At 37.0% G+C, this 25,393-nt stretch overlaps 1 protein-coding gene and 1 long non-coding RNA gene across 3 annotated transcripts in view; both read right to left on the minus strand.

The window, feature by feature from the left end:
- The window catches only part of LOC126971729 (uncharacterized), a 121,002-nt gene that overhangs the window by 68,138 nt on the left and 27,471 nt on the right, over positions 1–25,393 (minus strand). The gene's annotated exons all lie outside the window — the stretch shown is intronic.
- LOC126971616 (pyrokinin-1 receptor-like) overlaps positions 1–25,393 on the minus strand; it is a 107,793-nt gene that overhangs the window by 68,138 nt on the left and 14,262 nt on the right. For both annotated transcript variants that reach the window (XM_050817973.1, XM_050817974.1), the window contains exon 2: positions 466–1,274. In XM_050817973.1, coding sequence (XP_050673930.1) covers positions 466–1,240 — 775 coding nt within the window. In that variant the 5' untranslated portion in view covers positions 1,241–1,274. The remainder of the gene's footprint in view (positions 1–465; positions 1,275–25,393) is intronic.

Consider the following 25,393-nt stretch of genomic DNA (forward strand, 5'->3'; position numbering starts at 1 on the left):
TTATAGGCTTTATATTAGCTTCACTTGTATGTTTGTATGTATGTTTGTAACTTACTTCTTTAGACGCGATTTTGACACACTTTAAACGGCCAGATTTCATTGAAACTTTGTAGATTTATCGAGGACCGATGAAAATACACTAATTTGATAAGATTATTCCATTATTCAATTTGCAAACTAAGATTTTTGTCAATTTATATAATTTTTATCTATAGTCGATAAGGCAGGAATTGACGTTAAAGTACTTAATAGTTTTAAAAATACGCTTTTATAGAAAATTTAACTAAAAAATGAAAAATGGATAATACGAGCGAAGAAGTTAGTAGTTAGCAGACTATTATGAATAAGGGGATTAGTCAAGATTGTAACTTGATCCAAAGCTTATATCTATTTTTGCAAAAACATAAATATTTTAGACATTCAATTTGTTGGTATACAGTAACGTGTTAAGCTTACATTACTCACCCAACATCCTAATAACTCTTCTCTGCGAGGCTCCATGCCTGCACCGCGTCGATGCATTCCTTTCACTACTCTCAAAAGACGTCTTCTTGACCAGATGCAACGCTCTGGACGTGTGCAACTTAGCACCGATCAATATATACAGTACAGTTATCAATGACATCGGTGCAACGAAAAACACAAAACTAGATATAACAAACACTTCATGAACGCCGTGTCCTTTAACTGTACACGCACTTATCTGTTGACCGTTCTCACTGAACACTACAACACCAAACTGCATGGCTTGAGGAATCGCCGCACACAAAGCACACAGCCATATTGCTATTATATACCTTATAGCCCGCGATAGCTTCGACATTGTATGTGACATGAATGGACGGCATATTGCTATATACCGTTCTACTGTGAACGCTGTGATTGTCAATACAGTCGCATTTGCGGATGTTTCTGATATCAGCCCTGTTGCAATACACAGAGGCTCCACGAGAGGAAACGTCAAAGGGTCCCATAGGTGGTACAAGTCTAAAGGCAGTCCACAAACAAGGAGGAGGAGGTCGGATATAGCGAGGCTGAAGAGATAAAAGTTTGTTGCTGTGTGCATCGATCTATTTCTTGCTATCACGATGCATGTGCTTATGTTTCCTAGAACACCGGCCACAAATATTACTGAGTAGACGACTGTGAGAGGTACGATGATAGCTAAAGATTCTAGTTCTGATATTGATGAATCCGTGTAATTGGTTCCATTGCTTAGCAGCTCTTCTTCAAGATCCATTCTCTCTCGAACTCAGTAGTTTCTATGACAGCATCTGTAAAAATTAAGATTTATCAATGCTTTGACCATAGATGATACCTAGCATGACTATAATTTCTTATAAATGCATTTATTATGTTATGACGTAATTTAATCTTTATAAAAACTTATACGTATTAATTCATTGAAGTCTCATCAATATATAAAAGATAAACCTATTTGAAATCTTTGACATAAATACACGTCTTTAATCTGTCTGGCCACAAATTTACACGCACTGTTTCCATGGGAAATTTAGCCACTGCTTGTTCTAGAAACTTCTTAAGCGTCACTTTCCATTTGTAGTCTATGAATTCAGATCTGAGCTTGTCGAGAACCAGTCTTTGGTACTTATAAATATCAAACTTTGACTTCCAGCCAAGCTTGGGAAGTTCGTGCCTTGTGACTAGGTGCAGAGTCTTTCTGGAAAGTCCAAGGCACATTTTTAGAAAGCATATTGCTACCTTTTTTCACAACACTATGAAAGTCTCTTGGTGCACTTTGGCTGAAGTCTTCCCATCTTTTTCGTCAAAATGAATCGTTGTGCCTCCTTGATAAGACTTCCCCCAGGAAACCATGACTAAATCAGGATGATGACCACGTTGCACTTTTCCGACCACTTGTTTAGCTTTTTTGGAGCTATGCTATCAATGATAAGCATCAAGCTTCAGGTCTTCTTAATTCGTTCTTGAGTTCGGTTTTTTTATAGGATTTCGGAGAATTATGGATTTAACACACTCTTTAGTACTTAACAACACACGACCGCCCTATGTTTTATGACCTTTGACCACTGACCTGTATAAATACTATTGGACAGGCTGTGCCATATGTTTGACAGCAATTTTTTGTACCTATTTGAAGTGCCACTCGCGAGCGTCCAGAGAGCTAGTTTTGACGCATGATACAAATGGCTGCGAGAGAAGCGTACAATACTCTGAAGTATTTTTACATTTTGAATTAATTTCGGTCGTTTTCCGTGTAATTTATACTTCAGGAATCAACGTGATAGAGTACACATTTTTTTTGTAAATAGTTTTCCTATTGATGTTTGTTTAGCTGAGGTTGTCAATACTGGTTTTAGTACCGCAGACTCTCAGAAAATGGCGAATATCAAACAGGTACAAAAGCACTTCCACAGCCGCCAGTCCAGTTTTATATAGTAGAGGTCAGTGCCTTTGACAGACGATGTATTGGTATATCTAGGTACTGATAGTACGATAAAATATGCAACTTTTTTTGTTTTCTTTAACACCCCATTCCATTATTGTGATTTAATATTAACCTCGAAAACTATACGTGTAATGGCGGGAGAATATCGTCGTTTCTGACGTAATAAAGGAGTTCCAAATTTGAATTTAAAAGAAAATAAAATAAGTAGTTTTTTTAATTTGAGACATTATTTATGTTGACTAGTTATATGACATTGATGAATGGCAGTCTCTCCACCAACGAGAGGTATTTAACTAAAATATTCCCCCGTCAATCAAAAAAATCAACTTGAAAAATTTATCCTATTATAAATGAATAATAACGTGCGTCAGTCAAATTATTTTTCTTGCGAAAACATAAAAGTATAAAGTTAATTAGGTGATGAAAATTGCCAAAACATTAATTTTCGACGCGTTTGCGCGTCAAAGTTATAAAATGAGCTTTTCCGTTCCGTTATGTGTTGTTGTTAAGAGCAGTGAATTTTATGAAAATTCAGTTCCATTTTTATAATTACTCTATAATTGCGAGAAGATTGTTGTTATATAAAATTGAATTTAAATTTGATCCCTTAACCCCGATTACACTAGTTAATTCAATTTGAGTTTCATAAAACTCAGTTTAACTTAAACTTGTTTAGTTTGTTATTTTAAAGTGATATCCTTAAACATAGATAATTTACACGTCTAGATAGAGTCTCTTGCTGTTAGGCAACCGATAAAAACAGGCTAGGAATATTAGTTTAGTGTGCATAACAAGCTACGTCTTACACTCGCGATTTGTATGACACTTTGTGTTAGTGTGCGTGAATTGCTCAAAATAGAGGTTAGTTCTAAACTCTAAAGTCTATTTTAGCGACGTTTTCACAGCTGTCATAGTCTATCTAGACGTATAATAAATGATCTTTACTTCTGTCACTGTCGTTATCCTTACAGCAGCATTATATATTTGCTGATTTTTAAAGTGAAACTATTATTAAATCGTCTCAAACTTTTTTGTCTGTGTCTGTCTCGTTGCATGTCGCGTGACGGTCGGGCGGCGCCTATAGCTCGCAGCAGCTGACCGTGTAGTGTATAGACTATTACTCATTTAGTTGGAGACTTAGTTAACTTTTATTATTTCCCATAATCATTCCAATTTTCCAAGTATAAAATTAAGATTGATAAAGCGATTTTTATACCATTAATGGAATATTATTTCAAAAATTTTCAGTTAAATGTCTATAATGTGAAAAAAAATTTCACTTTTACCGTTGTTTCATGAAACGACACAATCCTTTTTATTAGTAAAATGCAAACTCAAATATTTAAATTCAACGAAGTACTTGAAATCACTTAAAGTCAATATCTACATCTCATTCGAATAAATATGCCTCAGACCAGAGAAGAATGGTAGCAAGAAAGTCTACGTAACCTACTTCTTTTTTATTATAAAAATATTAATTAATTAAAAGGTTAAAATTTAAAAAAAATCATCTAGGTAAAGTTTACTTTAAGAAAACGTTTTTAACAATTCTTTTGAATTTCGCGTCACATATTGTGTTTTGTACATTTGGCAATCACGACTTAAAACCATCTTTTCATTTTACATCGACCAACAAAAGATTTACTATATTCTATTTGATTATTGTTCACAATAAAAAAAAAATAATTTTAATAAAAATATATATATATATAAAGTCGCCCACAAGGAACCATGTAAGGTATATCCTTGGGGATAAGATAAATTACAACTTTCTGCTGTTGTCAATAATCTAAAGCTGTCCCAATATACCCGATAAGTCATTCTTATCGCTTTATATTGGGACGCGTGAATTGCAATTTCCATACAAACTTTTATCGCTGGTAAGCTATACGTCGTCGCATTGACAGAAAGCTTGCACGGATAAGGTGAGTTACCGTCGATAAGTTTATTGGGACAGAAAATTTAACAATAGTAAAGATTTTATTTATTTTAGTTATTTAGATAGTTACACCAACAACAGATCATTATACAATTAAAATTTTAGCAAGTACACAAGGGATAGTACAATATGACATGTCTTTACAGGTCTAAACAACATTTACAATAGTGCGAAAAGAATAACAAAGTTGAACAATTAAACATAATAATATTAAAGAAATGAAGAGTTAAACAAAAATGATGATATTAAATGACTTAAATACATTTCTACTTAAAAAAAAGAGATTTATAAAATTTATAACTTTACAACAATACAATAATTTACTTCTTATATTTAACTTACATAACTAAGATCTTAATATTTTAATGCCGACTGCATTTTAAATTTATTGATATTAGTCACATGAAAAATATCTATATTACTATTTTTTGCAGTGATATCGTTATAAGAGCTCATAATTCTGTTTAAGGGGGCGTTTTTACCTATATTAGTTCTGCTGATTGTTGGGCTGAAAATATTTTTAATAGGGAATCTTGGTCTATTTCTAGGGACTGTAAGATTTACAATTATAAGAGATTCTGGGGATATGATTCTACCATGTATAATTTTAATCTCAAGTAAGAGATAGACTGAATATTGGGAAAGGCTGTTACTCGACTGAACCGAGTAGGTATCTATATATATATATTTCATAATATCATTGCGGCAACAGCAACCTAGACAAGTTTACGATCTGACGCCTGAAGTCCATAGAAGTAATTTTGCTGCACACTTCGTAGTCCACTTTATGGCTTTCAACGTCTGTCGTGTTATAACGACACCTTTTATGATGCTAACATTGATTTTATTTTAACCTGAGTTATTTGTATCATAAGCTTTGCCGGGTATTTTTTGGTGAATCGAGGTATTTTGGAAATTATATTTAGATACGAAAATCATCCTGATGAAAATATATATTATATAATATTGACACACTTTTTACAGAAATTATCTTGCCCCAAGTTAAGCATCTATAGCCTGTGTTATGGGTTACAAGACAATGATATATTTAATACAATATACTTACTTAAACATACATAAATTCATATAAACATACATAAATACATTTAAACATCCATGACTCGGAAACAAACATCCATATTCATCATATAAATGCTTAAATACATCATATATGAATAATGTTTTTGTGTTTTATTAGCAATAAGTCCTTACCTTTTTACAGTTTATCAAACAATTACGAGAGTATATATTATATTATTATTAATAAATCAAATACAATATAATAAATTAAACTATTATCTAACTATAGTGAAAAACAAACTGAACTTTAAGTGAACCCCAACAGATTCGAATGTTTGCCCTCGGGTTTTGTGAACAGTCATGGCAAATATAGAACTCACGAGAAATTACTGACTCTGCGTGGTGTATTTTTTTTTTAATTTTAGTTCTTGTGGTTAGATAATAGCTTTGTGCCTTATTATTATAAGAAAGTATTCTATATTCCAATAAAAAATCATTGTTTATTATAATATATATTTTAATCAAATTATTATAAAGGCAATATTCAGGTAGTTATCATGAATTACAGAAATATTGAAAACAAGAAGTCAGATCAGACTCCAGCTAATATACCTAACTTAATTAAAAAGGTTCTCAAAGATAAATCTAAGTGGAGCAGACGAACCTTAAGTTGTGTCGTAAAATTAAATGTATTATGTTAAGTTAAATGTATTTATGTATGTTCATATGAATTTATGTATGTTTAAGTAAGTATATTGTATTAAATATATCATTGTCTTGTAACTCATAACACAGGCTATATATGCTTAACTTGGGGCAAGATAATTTGTGTAAAAAGTGTGTCAGTATTATGTCGTGTTATGTGTGTTGATCACACCTGTCTTTAACCGCAACACGAATAGACAACAATGAATGATTGAAATCGTTCGCACATAAATTTTGGAATGTTTTTAGTTATTTGACTCATTAGAATTGTAAAATAGATGAAGTTATTTAAATAATTGCTTTAATGACAGTTATGCGCCCTCGTAACTCCGTCGAGGTTACGCGCCAGTGTAGGAGAATGATAAGGGTTATAGCTAGCATAACATGATGACACTTAAAGTATATGAATTTAGTACTCTCTACTGACCCAACCCGACTCAACCCAAGAAGAACTAAAATAAGATTAAATTCTGTAGTGTTTTTTGCATAAAAAGAAATTACGGGATAAGCGGAAGACCCCAGTTCGACTCCAGATGTCCTGTTAGTTTTTTTTATGTTCAAGTTTTGTACATTCTTAAAAATCCGGGCAAGGCTCGGTCGTCCGGATATTATCTTTAAACGAGCAATTCTTGTATATAGATATAATCTGAATCTCGGAAACTGCTCCAACAATTTTCATAAAATTTTGTATACAGGGGATTTCGGGGGCGATAAATCGATATAGCTTTCAATAAAAAAAAAATAAGTTTAATCCGTGTTTTAATGAGAAACAACTATAGTTACATTAGAATACAAAGGTAAATTTCGCCACTATATACAAGAACTATAATAGCTCAGATGGGACATTGGGTGATCCGGAAAGTAGAAGACCGCGGTTGGAATCAAGATGTCCTATTACTTTTCTCTTTTTTTTTGTTATAATTTTGTATATTTTTAAAAATCCGAGCAAGGCTTGGTCGTCCGGATAAAAATAATAATATATATACATTTTATTTATCTAGACGCGTTCGCGGTCTGCGCGTTCTATATGTACATGCATATATAATACAAATATTTTATTTTGTCTCAAAAGAAAACGTTTTATACAAAAAATATATGCACACACTATAGCTGCGTCTCGTAACGGTGTCGCGAGTCGGCGATCGTCTATATCTTCATATCATAATAGATAGATGGGCGGAAGCTATCGAAAGCAATGGCGAAGGCCTGGCAGTAAGTTTAGAAAAATCGAAGGCCTTTGATCGTGTATGTCAAAAGTCACTTCTCTCAAAACTTCTATAATCACAATCTTCCACACAGGGCGCAGCAAACAGAAGAAACAGTATAGGAGACACACAGCCTCGGGGAACCCCAGCGTTCATGGACTTCAAAGGCGTGCTTCGGACAAATAAAGGTATTATATGTAGAAGCATCATATCAACATAATGAAAGTATATGTAGGTAGTTCATTTATAAATATATATATACAATTAATTATATGAAGGATAGTTCTGGATGACAGGCAGACTGGAGAAGACAGGAGTGTAAACTAAAACATGTTTATGGAAGAGGAGGGATACCAGAGGAATCACAGGAGCGGTGCCAGCCTTTCAGAAAGGTGTACGCGCTTTTTTTGAAGGTACCCATGTCGTCGACCTGGAAACACAAGGAAGCTCATTCCACAGCTTTCATTCCGCAAAACGATTTGTCACACGCATACAGTATTTCAAGTGAAAACCTTAGATTATTTATACTTCTAGATACACTGTGATAACAGCAAATGTGTTGAAAAAAATTGAGGTTAACTGTTCACCTCTATTCCCTCCTCGCTCTCTCAGTGTCCGTCACGCAACACTAAGACAAAGTGAATTACAAATTGCGAGTGTAATACGTAGCTTGTCAGGCACACTAAATTAATAAACCTGGCCTGTTTCCATGCGTTGTCTAACAGTAAGAAGCTCTATCTAGACGTCTAAGGTGAAAACTTCTTTAGTTGTGCTAAGTATTTTATTTTGTGGATCTTTATTAAGACTGAACTGACAAATTCCATAGCTGAGTATGCAACGTTCGTTAGTATAGAGTCGAATAAAGGAATACATTCAGTGAGATTTAAATTAATTTATACAAAATTATTATTTTTATTTTATATACTATACAAGCTTCAAGCAAATTATTCGTCTACATAGAGTCTCTTGCTGTTAAGCAACACATGACAACAGGCCAGATTACTTTAGTGTGCATAACAAACTACGTATTACACTAACGATACGTTAGTTATTTTTTTTATCACTTTAGTCATAGAATAAGAACGCTCAGAACGATAGTTTCATTCATAATTCCTGTCAATATAGAAGTAACATAATAAATAATGTGTGCGTGAGCGTACGTCACGTACTTACATTCGCCAACACGCACACAGACAGCCAAATAATGTTGCAAGTGAATAGAAGTAACATTATAAGTAATGTGTGCGTGAGCGTCACATACTTACATTCGCCAACACGCACACAGACAGCCAAATAATGTTGCAAGTGAATAGACATTACCCTAAATCAGTAAATTGTAAGATATACTAGGTTATATGTAAGAACGAAAGAAGAAATAAGATATAAATTAAGAATTTAATAAAAACAGCACGTATTTAATTATTGTTGCAACAATTTTTGAAGTACAAGAAAAGGAGTTCTTTAGAACCGTTGTTTTTTGAAACTCGATTAAACGAAAAATGAGACGATAGAGGTTAGAGGCAGTTCCCATCTATATCCGAGGTTTTCTAGGGTGAGAACGAATTTGGGATAATTTTTGAAATCCAATATGGCTGCCGTTAAAACCTCATTACATACCAACATAAAAATATATCTACAAGAGTTCTTCGTTTAAATATACAAGATACATTATGCTTTATTAATTTATACGTCTAGGTGGAGTTCTTCAGATAAGGTGAGTTACCGTCGATAAGTTTGTTGGGACAGAAAAGTCAATGATAGTTACGATTTTTAACTCAAGTAAGAGATAGACTAAATATTGGGAGTTGTTGCCTTACGGCCGTAAGGCTGGCATTTTGAATGACAATGAGTAAGTTACAAGGACAAACTTTAAAAGTTTGTGGGACCCATTTAGGTACTCCTTGCTTCTCACATGGTCAGCTTTATGTCGGATGTCCACGTGTGTAAGAAAATATATATCCTCAGAAAATATATCTGTACTAGCCGAACGCAGCAAGTTTTTCAAAATCTTAATATATATAAATTACGTGACACGTTGTTTGACCGCGATGGACTCCTAAACTAATGAACGGATTTTAATGGGGATTACTTCATGGAGTGCAGTTTGGTCCAACTTGAGAGATTGGATAGTTTTTATATCGATTTAGGACCCATAATTATTTTTATTTGCAATATTTGTTTTGTATGGACATAATTACTATGAGAGAATTTAGTGACGCACGGTTTGACAGTTCCGCTGTGAAACATTTTCATTATAACAACAGGGAGCATTTATTAAGAAATAATTCTTGATGTTTTCAAATATTACATTAATTATCTACAGAACAACGTCTGTCGGGTCAGCGAGTAGTATATAGAGATGTGTTAGTAACATTAATTAACACACGTTTGCATTTTATAATAAACACATATAATTACATTACTTATTTCTTTTTTTTTGTCTCTATTAGTATTTGTTGCTAAAGTGATTACTTCTTGTTACAAAATAATATAATTAATAAATATCATCCCCACCATCTGGATGTGTGGCGGTCCTCCGTACGTACTACAAAGCTGTGGAATGAGCTTCCTTGTGCGGTGTTTCCGGGACGATACGACATGGGTACGACCTTCAAAAAAAGCGCGCACACTTCCTTAAAGGCCGGCAACGCTCTTGTGATTCCTCTGGTGTTGCAAGAGAATGTGGGCGGCGGTGATCACTTAACACCAGGTGACCCGTACGCTCGTTTGTCCTCCTATTGCATAAAAAAAAATAGAATTAGTTAATTAATAAAGTGAAACTGGTCCCCCAGGTCTAAACGCCTTTGGAAGATTATCTTCATTAATAAAATATTATTAATAAATATTATACACGTATAATATACTTAATAAATCAAATAAATAAATAATATTGTAATATTTTTTTACTTAATGAATATAGAATAAAAAAAAATTAATTCATATTGTAACCCTGGTCTTGATAAAGTGTTTTAGTATAGACTGTTTTGTTTATTTTTTATTTATTGCATCAATTTTAATAGATATTTGATTTCTAAAATAAATGAGACAGCCCATTTACCATTCGATGAAAGAAGTAATAAAATCATTAAAGTACTTTTGAGTTCATAAAAATAAAAAACAGATACATACAAAAATACATATATATCATCTTATATATAAAATTCTCGTGTCACAATGTTAGTTACCTTACTCCTCCGAAACGGCTTTACTGATTTATACCAAATTTTATATACATATTCAGTAGGACTGAGAATCGGCTACTATCTATTTTTCATCCCCCTAAATGTTAAGGTTAACCCCTAAATTCTATTTTTATTTTTTTGGACGTAATTTTTTTATGATACAGCATTAAAAAATACATATAACCCCAAATTTTCAACCCTCCACGATCAACCCCTATTTTAGTATCTCCATTTTTATATTATTCTGTTCCATCCACAAATCCGCTATAGGGTTGCAAGATGGCAATGGATCAATATTTACAATAATTGTAGTACGATACCAACGTTTGCTGGGTCAGCTAGTATTTTATAATATTGGTATAGAACATGGATTTCTTTACAAATGCTACAAGGTTGTGATTTATAGATTGTATAAAAGTCGGGCGTTTATGAATGTATTTCCTATCGTATATCTTTACGGTTGTTGAACCCTCATAGGAGATGTAAATTTTTCTTCCATCACGATTATGTTTTCCTTTAATATATGTACATACTCTATGCTTTGGATAGCATCTTCAATGAATACAATAGATGATGGAATTATTAGTATTATAAACTTTTGTATGAGTTTCTATAATAGGTGGTCAGGGAAACCCTGTTAAGTCCACTGTCTGATGGTCTGTCAGTGGACAACAATTTGGCAGAGTATGTAATTACTATTGCTGTTAAAACAACAAATAATAAAAAACACGCAAGTAAGTAAAAAATTGTGTGGTTTTGTGAAACCTCGATGCAAGTGTTTTCAAAAAATAACATCTAAATGATCTCATGTGATCGGTGACCTTGAAGACGGCGGCGAATCCAACGCGTTCCATAGTTTTGTGTAAGCATAATAAACGAAAGAAAAAATTTTTTTTTTACAATTTATATAATAAAAATATAATACAACAAAAAAACATTTTTCGGTGTGGGATAAGAAACACGCTTCCCTAGGAAACTCAGAACTTAAATTTGGCCGCTCTGCCAACCTGGCTTGAAACCATAATATGTTGAAATTCAGCCTAGCGAAACAGTCTAAGAAAAAGCGATTCACTCGATTGTATGAAATGTGTCGTCATTGATAGATTGACAGATGACAGCTACAATCTTGTTAAAACGGAGAAATCTGCTACGTTTTAAGCAACTGTTCGCTTTCAAACTTATCCGGCTTATAATTTGTCACCATATTGTAATTACTATTTCAAACTTATGTCTAATCTCGAATCAGGATCTGGTGAAACAGCTCTTCGGAACACATCATCATCACCATCAGCCGGAAAACGTACACTGCTGGACAAAGGCCTCCCCCAAAAATTTCCACGACGATTTCGGTCCTGCGCTGCCCTCATTCAACGTATTCCGGCGATCTTGACCAGAGCGTCGGTCCATCTTGTGGGGGCCTGCCAACACTGCGTCTTTCGGTACGTGGTCGCCATTCGAGGACTTTACTTCCCCAACGGCCATGTGTCCGTCGAACTATGTGCCCTGCCCACTGCCACTTCAGTTTCGCAATCGTTTGGACTATGTTGGTTACTTTGGTTCTCCTACGGATCTCCTCATTTCTGATTCGATCTCGCAGGGCAACTCCGAGCATAGCCCTCTCCATTGCCCTCTGAGCGACCATGAGCTTTCTCATAAGGCCCATAGTTAGCGACCACATCTGTGTACCGTAAGTCATCTTCGGAACACACCCCGTGATAAATGCGGTAGAACTCCCTAAATAGTTCCTGACCGGCACAAAAAATCAATCCATATATTGGCTATTTAAAAATAATGTTAATTACATCAAATTATAAATGCCACGCGCGATGGGCTAGCGAGATCGATGGCTTCATAATAGCCCCTTCACACCTGTTTACTAAAACACAAAAGAGCTATTTAAATCAAGATAAGAAAATGGGATCTGGAAAGGTCTCGAAACATCCGGTTAGCTTAAATAATAATAAAATAGTAACTTTGACGCAAATTCTTATGTTGAAACAGTTACAATTTCACGTGTTTTAATGTTTTATTAACCGACTTCAAAAAAGGAGGAGGTTCTCAATTCGTCTGCATTTTTTTTATGTTTATTACCTCAAAACTTTCGACTGTGTGATGATAATTCTTTTTTTATTTGAAAGCTGGTGCTTACCGAATGGTCCCAATGTAATTTAGTCCAGATCTGACAGTGGAATCCATGAGAAAACCATAAAAGTCTTAAATTTTGCTATACATATCGTCGGTGTCATCCAAGATAGGTTTATTACTACATACATAGTTATAGGTAAGATGTGCTTGAGTCGTGAGGAGGCGAGAGGCGAGAGCGAGTTGCGGCCGAAGGACACCGATTCCAAAAATAACAGTAATCGTAACTAGAATAAGATTAATAATTTAGATTGTATAAAAATACGCAATTATTTTTATACTTTTTAGTGCAAATTATATCTATTGTTTTGGAATAATGTTTTTGAAGGCGGTTGCTTTTTGTTAATTTTTTTTTAAATGTGTAACACTCGCCTTAATCAAAGAAAGTATTAAGTAGTCCAAGATATCAAGCATATTAAATCCTAGCATTCTTCTACCGATAACTTATGTTTAATAATTATGCAAGGCTTTATTTAACTTGCCGAGTAACTTAGTCAATTTGTGTTAGTTCGTAGGTGTGTGTGTTTTTTTTTTCATGACAATAAGGGACGAGATGAGAAGGACTTTTATACGCCCTGCCCATTACAATGCAGTGCCACTCAAGATTCTTGAAAGACTCAAAAATTCTGAGCGGCACTAAAACTACACTTGTCACCTTGAGACATAAGATGTTAAGTCTAGCCGGCATCCTGTGCAAAGAAGCCTCCCACTGGAAGAATCATTCGGAAGAAAGTGCGATTCCCATTGAAAAAAGTGCTGTTTCGCCTAAAAACTGCACCCCCCAATTGAATAGTTATTTATCTCCCCTACGTGAACTATAACTATAAATATGGTCTTTGTTTGAGGCTCAATCACACCAAAACCACTGATCTTATCGACATAAAACTACCACCATTCGATGCGAAATTTATCCTATATAGTTTATTGCTACTTATTTCTCGAATTCCAACGTTCCCTCCTTTTAAAATTCGCCCAGTGAAGCGGGCGGGAACTGCTAGTATAAATATATAAAAGTTGTTGTCATTTCGTATATCGTCAGATTATTGATAACAGCGCTATTTTCGAATGCTTTATTCAATTCAAAACGTACAACGTATTATCATGTTTTGACAATAATTGTTATATTGAATAGTTTTTGTTATATATTGTGACATCTCAAATCTATCGATGTGATAACGTAATGTAAGCTTTATGTTACATTTACAAAAGAGTCAGTATCGATAACAGTTTATGGTGATTTTTTATCTGGAAACCTGTCAGAATTTCACAAACGTTCGGAACAATACCACCACTATTTTAAGCCTTAAAACCGACGCGGGAAAAATTGTCTATAATAATAATGATTTTCTAATATATAAAATTCTCTTGTCGCGGTGTTTGTAGTTAAACTCCTTCGAAACGGCTTGACCGATTCTCATGAAATTTTGGACAACATCTATTTTTCATCCCCCTAAATGTTAAGGGTGGTCCACGCCAAATTTTTTTTTTAATTTTTTTGATTGACTGATTATGAGTCAGCATTAAAAAATACATACAACTTCAAATTTTCACACATCTACGATCAACAGTTACTTTTGTATCGCGATTTTAATATCGGCAATACAACGTTTGCTGGGTCAGCTAGTAATAATAATATCATTGACACACTTTTACACAAATTATATTGCCCCATATATAGCGTATACTATAGACAAGACAACGATATATTTAATACAATATACTTACTTAAACATACATAAATACATATAAACATCCATGACTCGGAAACAAACATCTATATTCATCATATTATAAATGATTGCAGTTACAGGGAATCAAACCCGGGACCTCTAGCTTAGTGGTAATGGTGGTCATTAACCATTCGGCTATATGGGTCGTCAAACTATTGTCTTATAAGAAAAATAACTTATTCTATGGAGAATTATGTAATATCTTATGAGTAACAAGGTAGCGTTTCGTTATTTGAGAATTTATAGTTAGCGGAAAAATATCTACACGCGATCTACACATATTTCAAAATCGTTAGAGCGCTTTCGCACTACGTCCGATCCGAATCCGATCCGTAACCATGAAATAAATGGTCTGGTGTAGTCGTAGAACTATTTCTAACGGTTGACGGAAAGAAATCAAATGACGGAAGCCGGAACTAGTGTGTAAACTACCATATAAATAGTTATACGACTGGACCGTGTTTTCACGGGAACGGATCGGATTTGGATCGGACATAGTGCGAAAGCGCTCTAACATTGGAAGAACTGTACATTAAAAAAAATTTTCTTCAAACGAAAACAAAGGTACTTTACAGTATGTTTGTCTGTTTGCCTGTATTTATGTGCGGGTAGAACACAAACTAACTAATATACCTAGTACCTAATAGATTTAATTCTAATTTTGTATGGATATTAGGAAGTGATCGAGAAAATATAATATATTATATATTATTTTTTATGTTCTATTTTACACAAATAAAATTTGAAAAACAAAATTTTATGAACGATGCGGGACTTGAACCCACGACCTCCGGCGTTCCGTACCGGTGCTCCAACCAACTGAGCCAACCGTTCGAGTAACGTATCGTTATAAAGTCTTGTTTGCTTTGTTCAACTCTCAGGTTGTGGCGCTTGGGTCTCCTTAAATCTGAATAGAGTTAAGGAGATCCAAGAGACAAGTACAGTGTCATGATAAAAAACATATCTTTTTTTTATATATATATATATATTTATTAATAAAAAACAAATTTTACATTGCGGTTTCAAAGCAATAAAAACCACTGAGGTTTGTACAATTGCTAAAGTAAGTCTACACCAACAGAGTTAAATTAATAAAAGAAAAAATAGTTCACTATCACTTAGCTATACATTATAATTATACAAATAAAAGTAAAAGTACTTGATACAATTAATAGTTAAGCACGATAAGTTGATCGGTGGTCAGTCAAGTCTTTTTTTATTTTTTTAAATTCTGTTTTAAATTTGTCTCATTCAACGAGTCGGTCAAGTAACGTGGCAGTTTATTAATCAGTCTAGGTACTATGTAAGCTGTTGTTCTTTCACCGAACGCATTTGATGCCCGAGGCATGTGCAGCCAGTTTAGACTAACAGCGCACGTATACACGGGGTGATCTATGGCTATTTTTAATTTATTATTAAAATAATTTTCTTTTAGTATTGCATATTCAATTTGCTTAAATATTGACAACACTTGACAATGCTTAAATAGCCCGCTTTCGTTACCCTGAAATTTACGTTTAATTTGATTTGATACTATTTTTTTAAGAATTTGAATTTGAATTTTATTAATTTTGAAAATCTGAAATTGCAAAGTCCATTATTAAATAATTGTCAGTATAATTGTGAAGTATGTTAACAATATTGTTAGGAGTTTAATCGATGACCAGTTGTATCTTAATTTTTTTATTAATAATAATTAATGACAGTAAATTGAACGCTCATATTAAGGCCAGTTTATCCCGTTTTTCCCGGGGGGTAAGGGGGAAATCGATGATAGTATGTAATCGGCCCCATCTGCCACCCTCACCTGCTCGTGGTACCCCCTGCTAGACAACAGACGAGGCTATGGCGACCGACCAATAGTGGTATATCCATACACCTGGCCAGGAAACTGGCTGGTAGAGGTTACAGTGACCTTGGAGTATAAATTACCCCAAAAATATCTGGCGCAGAAGGCAACGGGAAAGCACTGCGGCTACTGTCCCATGAGAGTTGCAAAGATGAATCTACAAGTTGTCAAAAGAGAATGTTTGCGTAGCAACCCGCGTAGCGACCGGCGCCCTGAATTTTCAGCGGCTCAGGATGGGAGATTCGCTACCGGCCATGGTGGAGCAGCAACCAGGCTGCCCATGGAAAATATGCTACTGGAAGAAACATTAACCTACGCAAACAACTAAGCTTTGGTACCTGGAACGTTAGAAGACTCCTAGACGACGGGGAACTCCACATGAATTGAATGAAATTGAGCGCTGTAATATGACAATAACTGGAATCAGTGAAACGCACTGGAAAAGCAGTGACCACCGTGACTCCCAAAATTACACCTTCTACTTCTCCGGAAATGAAACAAGCAGTTACTCTGGGGTAGCGCTTGCAGTTCCAAAAAGACTGAATCGGTCTGTTCTAGGATATAACCCCGTCAGTGATAGAATAATAGCCATGAAACTATATGCATCACCAGCTCCACTGAACGTAATCCAGGTCTATGCTCCTACAAGCACTGGCATCGATAATGATGTTAAAAAGTTTTATAATGAACTCGAAACCTGTAGAACTAAGATACCTAGACGAGAACTGCTTATCATCATCGGAGACTTCAACTCAAAAGTTGGAACCACCATAAATGATTTTGATTTCCGAAATATTGTTGGAAAATATGGACTTGGTGTTAGGAATTCAAAAGGAGAACGACTGATAGAGTTTGCTGCGAATAACAACCTGACTATTATGAACACCGCTTTCAAGCATCACGCAAGACGGTTATACACGTGGGTCTCGCCTAATGGTAAGCACCGAAACCAAATCGACTACATCCTGATAAGATCTAGATGGAGGTGCTCAGTTACGAATGTACATACCTTGCCAGGTGCTGACTGTCACTCGGATCACCAACTATTAATCGGCAAGCTGAAATTGAAGTTGCAGAATGTGAGACCAGCTAAGCATACAAAGAGAATAGAAATACTAGATAAAAGATCATTCACAGAATCACTTGTACCAAAGCATAGCACGTGGCTGGCAGGAACTACGGACTCAATGGACCCCAATTCTTTATGGCTATCCGCAAAGAAATTTATCAAAGAGGTAGTTACTGAGACACAACCACAAAACCCTAACGCCAAACGACAGCATTGGATGTCAAAAGAGACATGGAAGCTAGTGGAAGAACGTAGAAGTTTGAAAGCCAGTGGAGCAACAGTATCTGAACTTAATAAAATAAGTGCTTTGATACAGGCTGAATGTAGACGCGACCGAAACAGTGCTTTAGCAAAGATATGTGAAGAACTTGAACAACACTCCATTAAGTATGAAACAAAGGATCTCCATACTAAGATACGCTTTCTAACTCGCACGTTTAAGCCGAATACCTGGACCATAGAGAACTCCGTTAGTGTAACAATAACAGAAATAAAGGAAATTGTTACTATATGGAGGAATTACTGTAAATCACTGTTTTCCGATGGCAACACTGTGCAGAACGACATCAGCGCGGTATTTTGTGTTGATGGACAAGAACCATCAATATTGAAAGATGAAGTACGTGCTGCAGTCCTGCGTCTTAAGAGCAATAAGGCCGTGGGAGTTGATGTCTTGCCTATAGAAGTTTTTAAGGCCATGGGAGAAACGGGGGTTGAGGTCTTACACACCATCTGCTGCAAAATTTGGGAAACAGGGTGTTGGCCAATAGAATGGTCACATTCCTTATTCATTCCGCTGCATAAGAATGGCTCTACGAAAAAATGCAATAAATATAGACTGATTTCTCTTATATCCCATGCCAGCAAGGTACTACTCCACATCTTGAATACAAGACTTGAGGTCTATTTGTCACATCAAATCACACCCGAACAAGTTGGTTTCGTTAAAGGTAGAGGAACACGAGAGCAAATACTTGTGATCCGTCAAATCATAGAGAAAGCTAGGGAGTTCAATACCCCTCTATACATCTGCTTTGTTGATTTTCGGAAAGCATTTGATACTGTTAAATGGACAAAACTTTGGCACGTACTATCACAAATGGGAGTACCTCTGCATTTGATACAACTCGTCAAAAGATTATACATAGATGGTACAGCAGCTGTTCGGGTGGACGAAATAGACTCGACAAATTTCAAAACAGAGAGTGGCGTTCGACAGGGGTGTATCCTTTCACGGCTTTCCGAACCAACAATTCCATCTTAAAAGAACTGAAGATAAAAGAAAGGCTATCGTCGCCTGTGCAACTACGAATTCTGAAGTTCTTTGGTCACATCTCCAGAAATGAAGGATCGATTGAGCGGTTGATAGTGCAGGGGAAGGTGGAGGGGAAAATTTGGGTGTAGTATTAGTTGCCACACTTTTTTTTTTATGAAAATAAGGGACAAGACGAGTAGGACGTTCAGCTGATTGATGGTAACTGATACTCCCATTATAATGCAGTGCCGCTCAGGATTCTTGAAATCCCCAAAAATTTTGAGCGGCACTACATCTCCGCTCGTCACCTAGAGACAAGATATTAAGTCTCATTTGCCCAGTAATTTCACTAGCTACGACGCCCTTCAGACCGAAACACAGTAATGCTTACACATTACTGCTTCACGGAAGAAATAGGCGCCGTTGTGGTACCTATAATCTAGCCGGCATCTTGTGCAAAGGAGCCTCCAACTGGTAAACTCTGCGATTACGCCTGCGGTATTCAGTTACGGCCGTTCCCAATTCTATCTCCGGTTGTGGCCTACTTGAGATAAAAACCGTAACTAACGTAGACTTTTCTGTTCCAATAAACTTATCGACGGTAACTCAACTTATACACGCTGTCTGTCAATGGGACGACGTATAGCTTACTAGCGATAGAAGTTTGTATGGAAATTGCAATTCACGCGTCCCAATATAAGGCGATAAGAATGGTATTAACTTATCGGGTATATTGGGACAGCTTCAGATTATTGACAGCTAATTACTGACAGTAGAAGGTAATAATTATCTCTATCTGTAGATAGTATATTGGAAACGGCTGTTAGAGCGCAGCGCAGACTAATCCTTAATCTAAGATACACATATACATTTATATTGACACTTTTTAGTGTAGAAATTGAAAAGATTCTCTGACATGACAATTAAAAATTGCAATCATAGGAGTCTTGTTGGAACTGCATCGAAGCTGTTTTAATTGCCAATTACCCAGTCTAGTCCAAGAAACCAATCATTAATGAAACAAAAAAATGGTCACTAATTCGTTTATGTGCGGTGAAACGATTTTATCATTATATTATCAAAGATATTTTAGTCGAATTTTCATACTGAATATTCGATAAAAAATTCTTATTAATGTTTCTTAGTTTTTCTATGCCAGAGTGCGCACTTATGTGTTGACGTTTTTAGACGACCTCTTTAAAAATTATTTTATTTACATTTGTTTGTCGTGTTATTAATAAGTACATTATTAAAGAAATTAGTATATAGTGTCATAACTCCGCCTCCATATCCTTCCCTACATCAAAGAATCTTTAACGGTGTACCTCCGATACCTGGGCACCTCGGAGTGTTATTTTATGCCCTTCGGCCAGTAAGCGGGGCTCTGCTGGGTCGTGACCTTTATTACCCTAGCTTCTCGTGGGAACAAAGTGGAGGAAAATAATATATTAAATTCTATTTTGTCTAACATAGGTGCAAACCTATCTATCTCGGAACCCGAGGGTGAGCGGCTAGACGCCCCCAAGGGAACCAAAAACTTACCTCAGGTCGAGAGGCCAATCTCAGGCGAGCTGGCAACCGTTAAGGTAACCACAACGCCTACGGAAACAGACTCGAAACTGAGAAATATAAAGACGAAGCCAAAGAAGCTGTCCGGTGCAGCCCGGAAAAGATTCAGAAAGATTCTCCAAACGGATATGCCTGTAGAGGAAGCCAAGGCGTTAGCCAAAATGCCTTGGAATAACCTACAGAAAGCAGGTCACAACCCTCCACCACTCAAACAGGAAAGTGCCTTGGTGGAATTCAAACTTGAACAAACTAAGGAAGAAATCCAGAAGGCTGTTTAACAGGGCTAAAAAGACCTAAGAATGGAAACCCTACAAAGAAGCCCTAACAGAATACAACAGAGAAGTTAGGAAGGCTAAACGAGCATCTTGGAAGAGGTTCTGCGAGGATTTATCTAAAACTCCCCAAGGATCCCGAGTACACAAACTGCTCGCCAAGGACAAACCTAGCCAAATCGGCCTGCTTAAGAGACCAGATGGATATTTTACAGCCGACGAGGTAGAAAACGTAAGAGTACTGATGGCCCACCACTTTCCGGGGGCTACCCATCAACCATCTGTAGCAACGCCTACACAACGGCCTCTTGACGAGGACTGGCGTAGAGCGGCAAAGATAATCAGACCCCGGGATATAAGGTGCGCCATCAAGACTCTGAAACCCTACAAGTCAAGCGGTCTAGACAACATTTTTCCAGCGCTTCTTAAAAAAGGCTTGGATATCCTAGTACCGCTACTAGTCAAGATATACCGGGTAAGCTTTGCCTGGGGCTATCTTCCAGAACAATGGACTAGGGCTAAAGTACTATTAATACCTAAGGCAGGCAGAAAGGACTACTCCCTGCCAAGCTCCTTCAGACCCATAAGCCTTACCTCCTTTCTCCTGAAGGTTATTGAGAAAGTCTTGGACAGACACATAAGAGAGGATGCTCTAAGCCTAAAGCCCATTCATAGTTCTCAACACGCCTACTGTAGAGGCAGGTCTACAGAAACGGCCCTTCTACAACTTGTGGATAGAGTCGAGAAGGCGTTACAAGACAAACAGATTGCACTCTGTGCGTTTCTAGACATTGAGGGCGCCTTTGACAATACCCCGACAGACACGCTAGTGAAGGGACTAATTAACAAAAATGTAGACTCCACCACTGTCAAATGGGTAAGGTCAATGCTCTCAAATCGCAAAGCTCTAATCTCCCTCCATGGGACAGCACTGGAGCTATACACTACGCGAGGTTGCCCACAAGGTGGCGTTCTTTCGCCACTTCTATGGACACTAGCAGTAGACGAACTACTTAGTAAGCTGGCAGAACTCAGGATTGATGCACTAGGGTACGCAGACGACCTAGTTATTATCATCAGAGGTTTCTGCCAAAGCCTACAAAGCTCTATATTGCAAAAGGCGCTAAACACCATCTCACAGTGGTGTACAGCCAACATACTGTCAGTCAACGCAGGAAAGACTGTTATTGTGCCATTCTCGAGGAAACGGACACTTAACAAACTGAAGTCTCCCACCTTGAACGGCTCTACTTTAGAATTCTCAGCTGAGGTTAAGTATCTGGGAGTCACATTCGACCAGAAACTCACATGGAATTCTCACATCGACAAAGCCGTGAAAAAGGCTAAAACAACCTTGGGTGTATGTCGACGTCTGGTAGGGAGACATTGGGGAATGCGCCCCAAGATCCTCCTATGGCTATTCACAGCAATTGTGAGACCAACAATCACATACGCCTCCATTGTGTGGTGGAACAAAGCCAGCCAGAAAACAACTGCAGACAGACTAAATAGCCTGCAGAGGCTTGCCTGTATGTTGGTAACCGGGGCCATGACGTCTACACCTGGTACGGCCATTGAAGCAATGCTAAACCTACCGCCTCTTCCACTGTTCATACAGCAAGAGGCGAAGGCAAGCATGCTGAGGGCAATCGCCCAGTGGGGTTCATGTAACTGGATGTCGCAAACGCTTAGGACCTTAGAGGACTCAGTTCTGCGAGACCACATATTAGGCATGTTACCTGATCAGATGATTCCACAATTAATCTCTGTTAAACACTTTATCGTGGAACTACCTTCCAGGGATGACTGGATGAACAACAAAGTCACGTGGAAGGACGAGAGCCTCATGTGGTTCACCGATGGGTCCAAAATGGAAAATGAAGTCGGCTGTGGGGTCTATGGAGAACGCCCCAGGTTTAAATCCAGCACAAACCTGGAAAGCTTTACCTCCATATTTCAAGCAGAGGTGTACGCCATCCTGGAATGCGCGGAAACCAATATCCAAAAAGGCTACTTCAATCATAACATATACATTCACTCTGATAGTCAGGCAGCATTGTTGGCTTTAGACGCTGACTTGACGTCGTCTAAGTTAGTCAATAATTGCGTTGAATGCCTGAATTCATTAGGCATGAAAAACAGAGTGATTCTCAGATGGGTCCCAGGGCATGCCGGAATCATAGGCAATGAAATGCCGATGAGCTCGCAAGAGCTGGGGCTAAAGCAGTCCGATATGGTCCGGAACCCATTTGTGGACTGCCCAAGAGCGCCATCCGACACACCCTAAGTAACCAATGTAAACAAGAAGCACTTAAACGCTGGAACAACTCTTCAGGTTTAAACCACTCTAAAGCACTGATAAGGGCATTCAACAGTAGCTATGCGAATGAAGCCCTATCATTGAACAGGAAAAATCTATGCATACTCACTAGGATGCTAACCGGGCACTGTCGCCTAAACAAGCACCTCAGTGTGGTCGGCATCAGAAGCGACAAAGCTTGCAGGTTCTGCCTTGAGGATGATGAAACACCTATTCATCTACTCTGCGACTGCGGCCCACTAATGCATAAGCGTAACACAATCTTTGGTAACTACTTCGTGCCACCAGATAGTGTTTGCAACACTCGCGTCAAGGAACGGCGTAAAGGCGGCAGTACTTGACGATGAGCTTTAGTATGAATGGCGAACACAATAGTCCAATTCTGGACGCGGTGTTACTAGGAATCTTTTAGGACCAGGAAATAGCCACCCTCTTCAAATAGTAATAATAATAATATAGTGTCATATTTATTTTGATAGTCAAATCCAAAAAATAAAATATCTTGTTAAGATAAAGGTAATCCATTTCTGTTCGTAAATCGGTATCTGAAAATAAAATTCAAAGGCTTCGCAATATATTCACTAATAAATCAGTTTAAAGAGTTAGAGACTCAGTTTCCTCAAAGTTGTAACTCAGTTCCTTTCAGAGTATAAGATAGAGCAGCACTTAGAATAATTGTAGAGCTCTTGCTGTTCAACCTGCAGTTTATAAATTCTTTAGACATCCCGGTCTAACCTTGGTTAACCGTAATGTTCGAGTGAAACAAACTGGGAAGGTAAATGTTTATCCCTTTTGTATTTATAAGTCCTGAAATATTACAAAACGACATAATACTATAAAACATAATTGATTATAATAATATAATAAATAAGAAATGCATATTATTTAAAAAAGTGGGAAATTATTATCGTTGAAATAAATTTATTAATTTTTGAATAATTTTATTCTGAAAAACAAAACTATATTTAAATAGTGCACTATAGTCTGGGCAATACAAATATTTGAAAAACGACGCCATTGGTTGGAGTGAAGTATAAAAATGGTCTCTCCGTTGTGTAATACAACAGAAAAATATTATGCATATATATTTTATACTAACGAAGGCCAGCACTTAAACACAACATCCCTAGTCAAAAATATTTAATTAATGAGATTTTTTTGTGAATATTGAAAGAATCACTATTAATCTAGATTATGTCATGAAAAGGTGTATAATGTATGTCTCCTTATTACTCCAAAACAGCTCGACCGATTTTGACGAAATTGCCAAGCATACTCAAATTATTTCACATTATTCCACCAATGCACACTGACCACTGCACTGGCTCCTTTGGACAGGATGCCGACTAGATTACGGCTACAACAACGGCGCCTATTTCTGCCGTGCAGCAGTAAAGTGTAAACATTATTGTGTTTCAGTAAGAAGGGCGCCGTAGCTAGAGAAATTACTGGACAAACGAGACTGAACATCTTAAATGTCAAGGAGATGAACACAATTGTAGTGCCGCTCAGAACTCCTGATCGTCTCATCCCTTTGTGTGGAAAAAAATCCAGCGATTGTTTATTAGGCATAGAATCTATTTGGAACTATAAGGCAGTGAAGCAAACACTATCATAGCTAACATGAAAAAACATGAATGTCAGTTTGTTTGTCATACTATAACGCCATTACTACAAAATTTTCCACACAACTTGTCAAAGGTACAATCAAAGGGCATGGAGTACAATTTTAACTGAATTAATATATGTTCATTGACGGCGATGCAGGTCTCTCTCGGGAAATCATCGGCCAGTACCGATACAAACATATTGTGTTGTGGGGTAAACTGTGCCTTATGTTTCCCCCAGAAGACTCAAGTTTGCTTACTAACCACAATCAAAATCCCATTTGTCGCAACAGTGCTCTTCGAAAACAACCCTTTAATGCCTCACCTAGATTTCGAAATTCGGACTTCGGCCCATCCGGAGGGCAAAGACAATTTGGGAGACGTCACTCATCGTGTCTCCTGTAACGAATTTATCACTGAGAGTGAATGTTCAGAAGGGCTGTTGGACCTGACCTGTTCATCCACATTTGCACCACACGCCACAAACAGTTTCTAGCAAGTGCAACCATTTTTTTGTATATAATATATGGAGAGGCAAACGCGCAAGAAGCTGAAGTGAGGCAGCCGCCCATGGATATCCGCAAAAAAAGGGGTCAATAGATGCATTGTCGACCTTTAAGCTTTAATCTTTAAGTTCCCTCAATCGTATCTGTACGGTACTTGCTGATTTTATTAGTAATCATGAGGGTAGTTGTACGTGCTCCGCTAGCCGATGGCACAAGTCGTGCTTGGGTTGACAAGCTGACAGAGGCTATTGAGCATTGCTCGGGCATAGTCGCTGACACTACATCTGTAAGCCGTGTTTACCCCGAGTGATATCCTGTGGTCATCGAGTCAACCACAAGCTTCGTGTCTCTCCACCGGTGTTGACATTCAATGAGATCAAAAACTTTGCGAGCTTGCGATCGCCAGTGCGATGTTCACCTTGGAATACCAGAATCAGTTAGTGGAGTGCATTTCACTTTCTTCCTCATGATTCTTGGTAAATTGCAAGTACCGGCATAAATACATTTATTAAACGAGCCCAAAACCAGCGATCCTATAGGAAACCTTAATACAGTCCCAAACAGTATCGGTTCGGGAAAACACGCGGTTGTAGAA

This window comes from Leptidea sinapis, chromosome 24 (assembly GCF_905404315.1).
Source record: "Leptidea sinapis chromosome 24, ilLepSina1.1, whole genome shotgun sequence".
Taxonomy (NCBI): Eukaryota; Metazoa; Arthropoda; class Insecta; order Lepidoptera; family Pieridae; genus Leptidea; species Leptidea sinapis.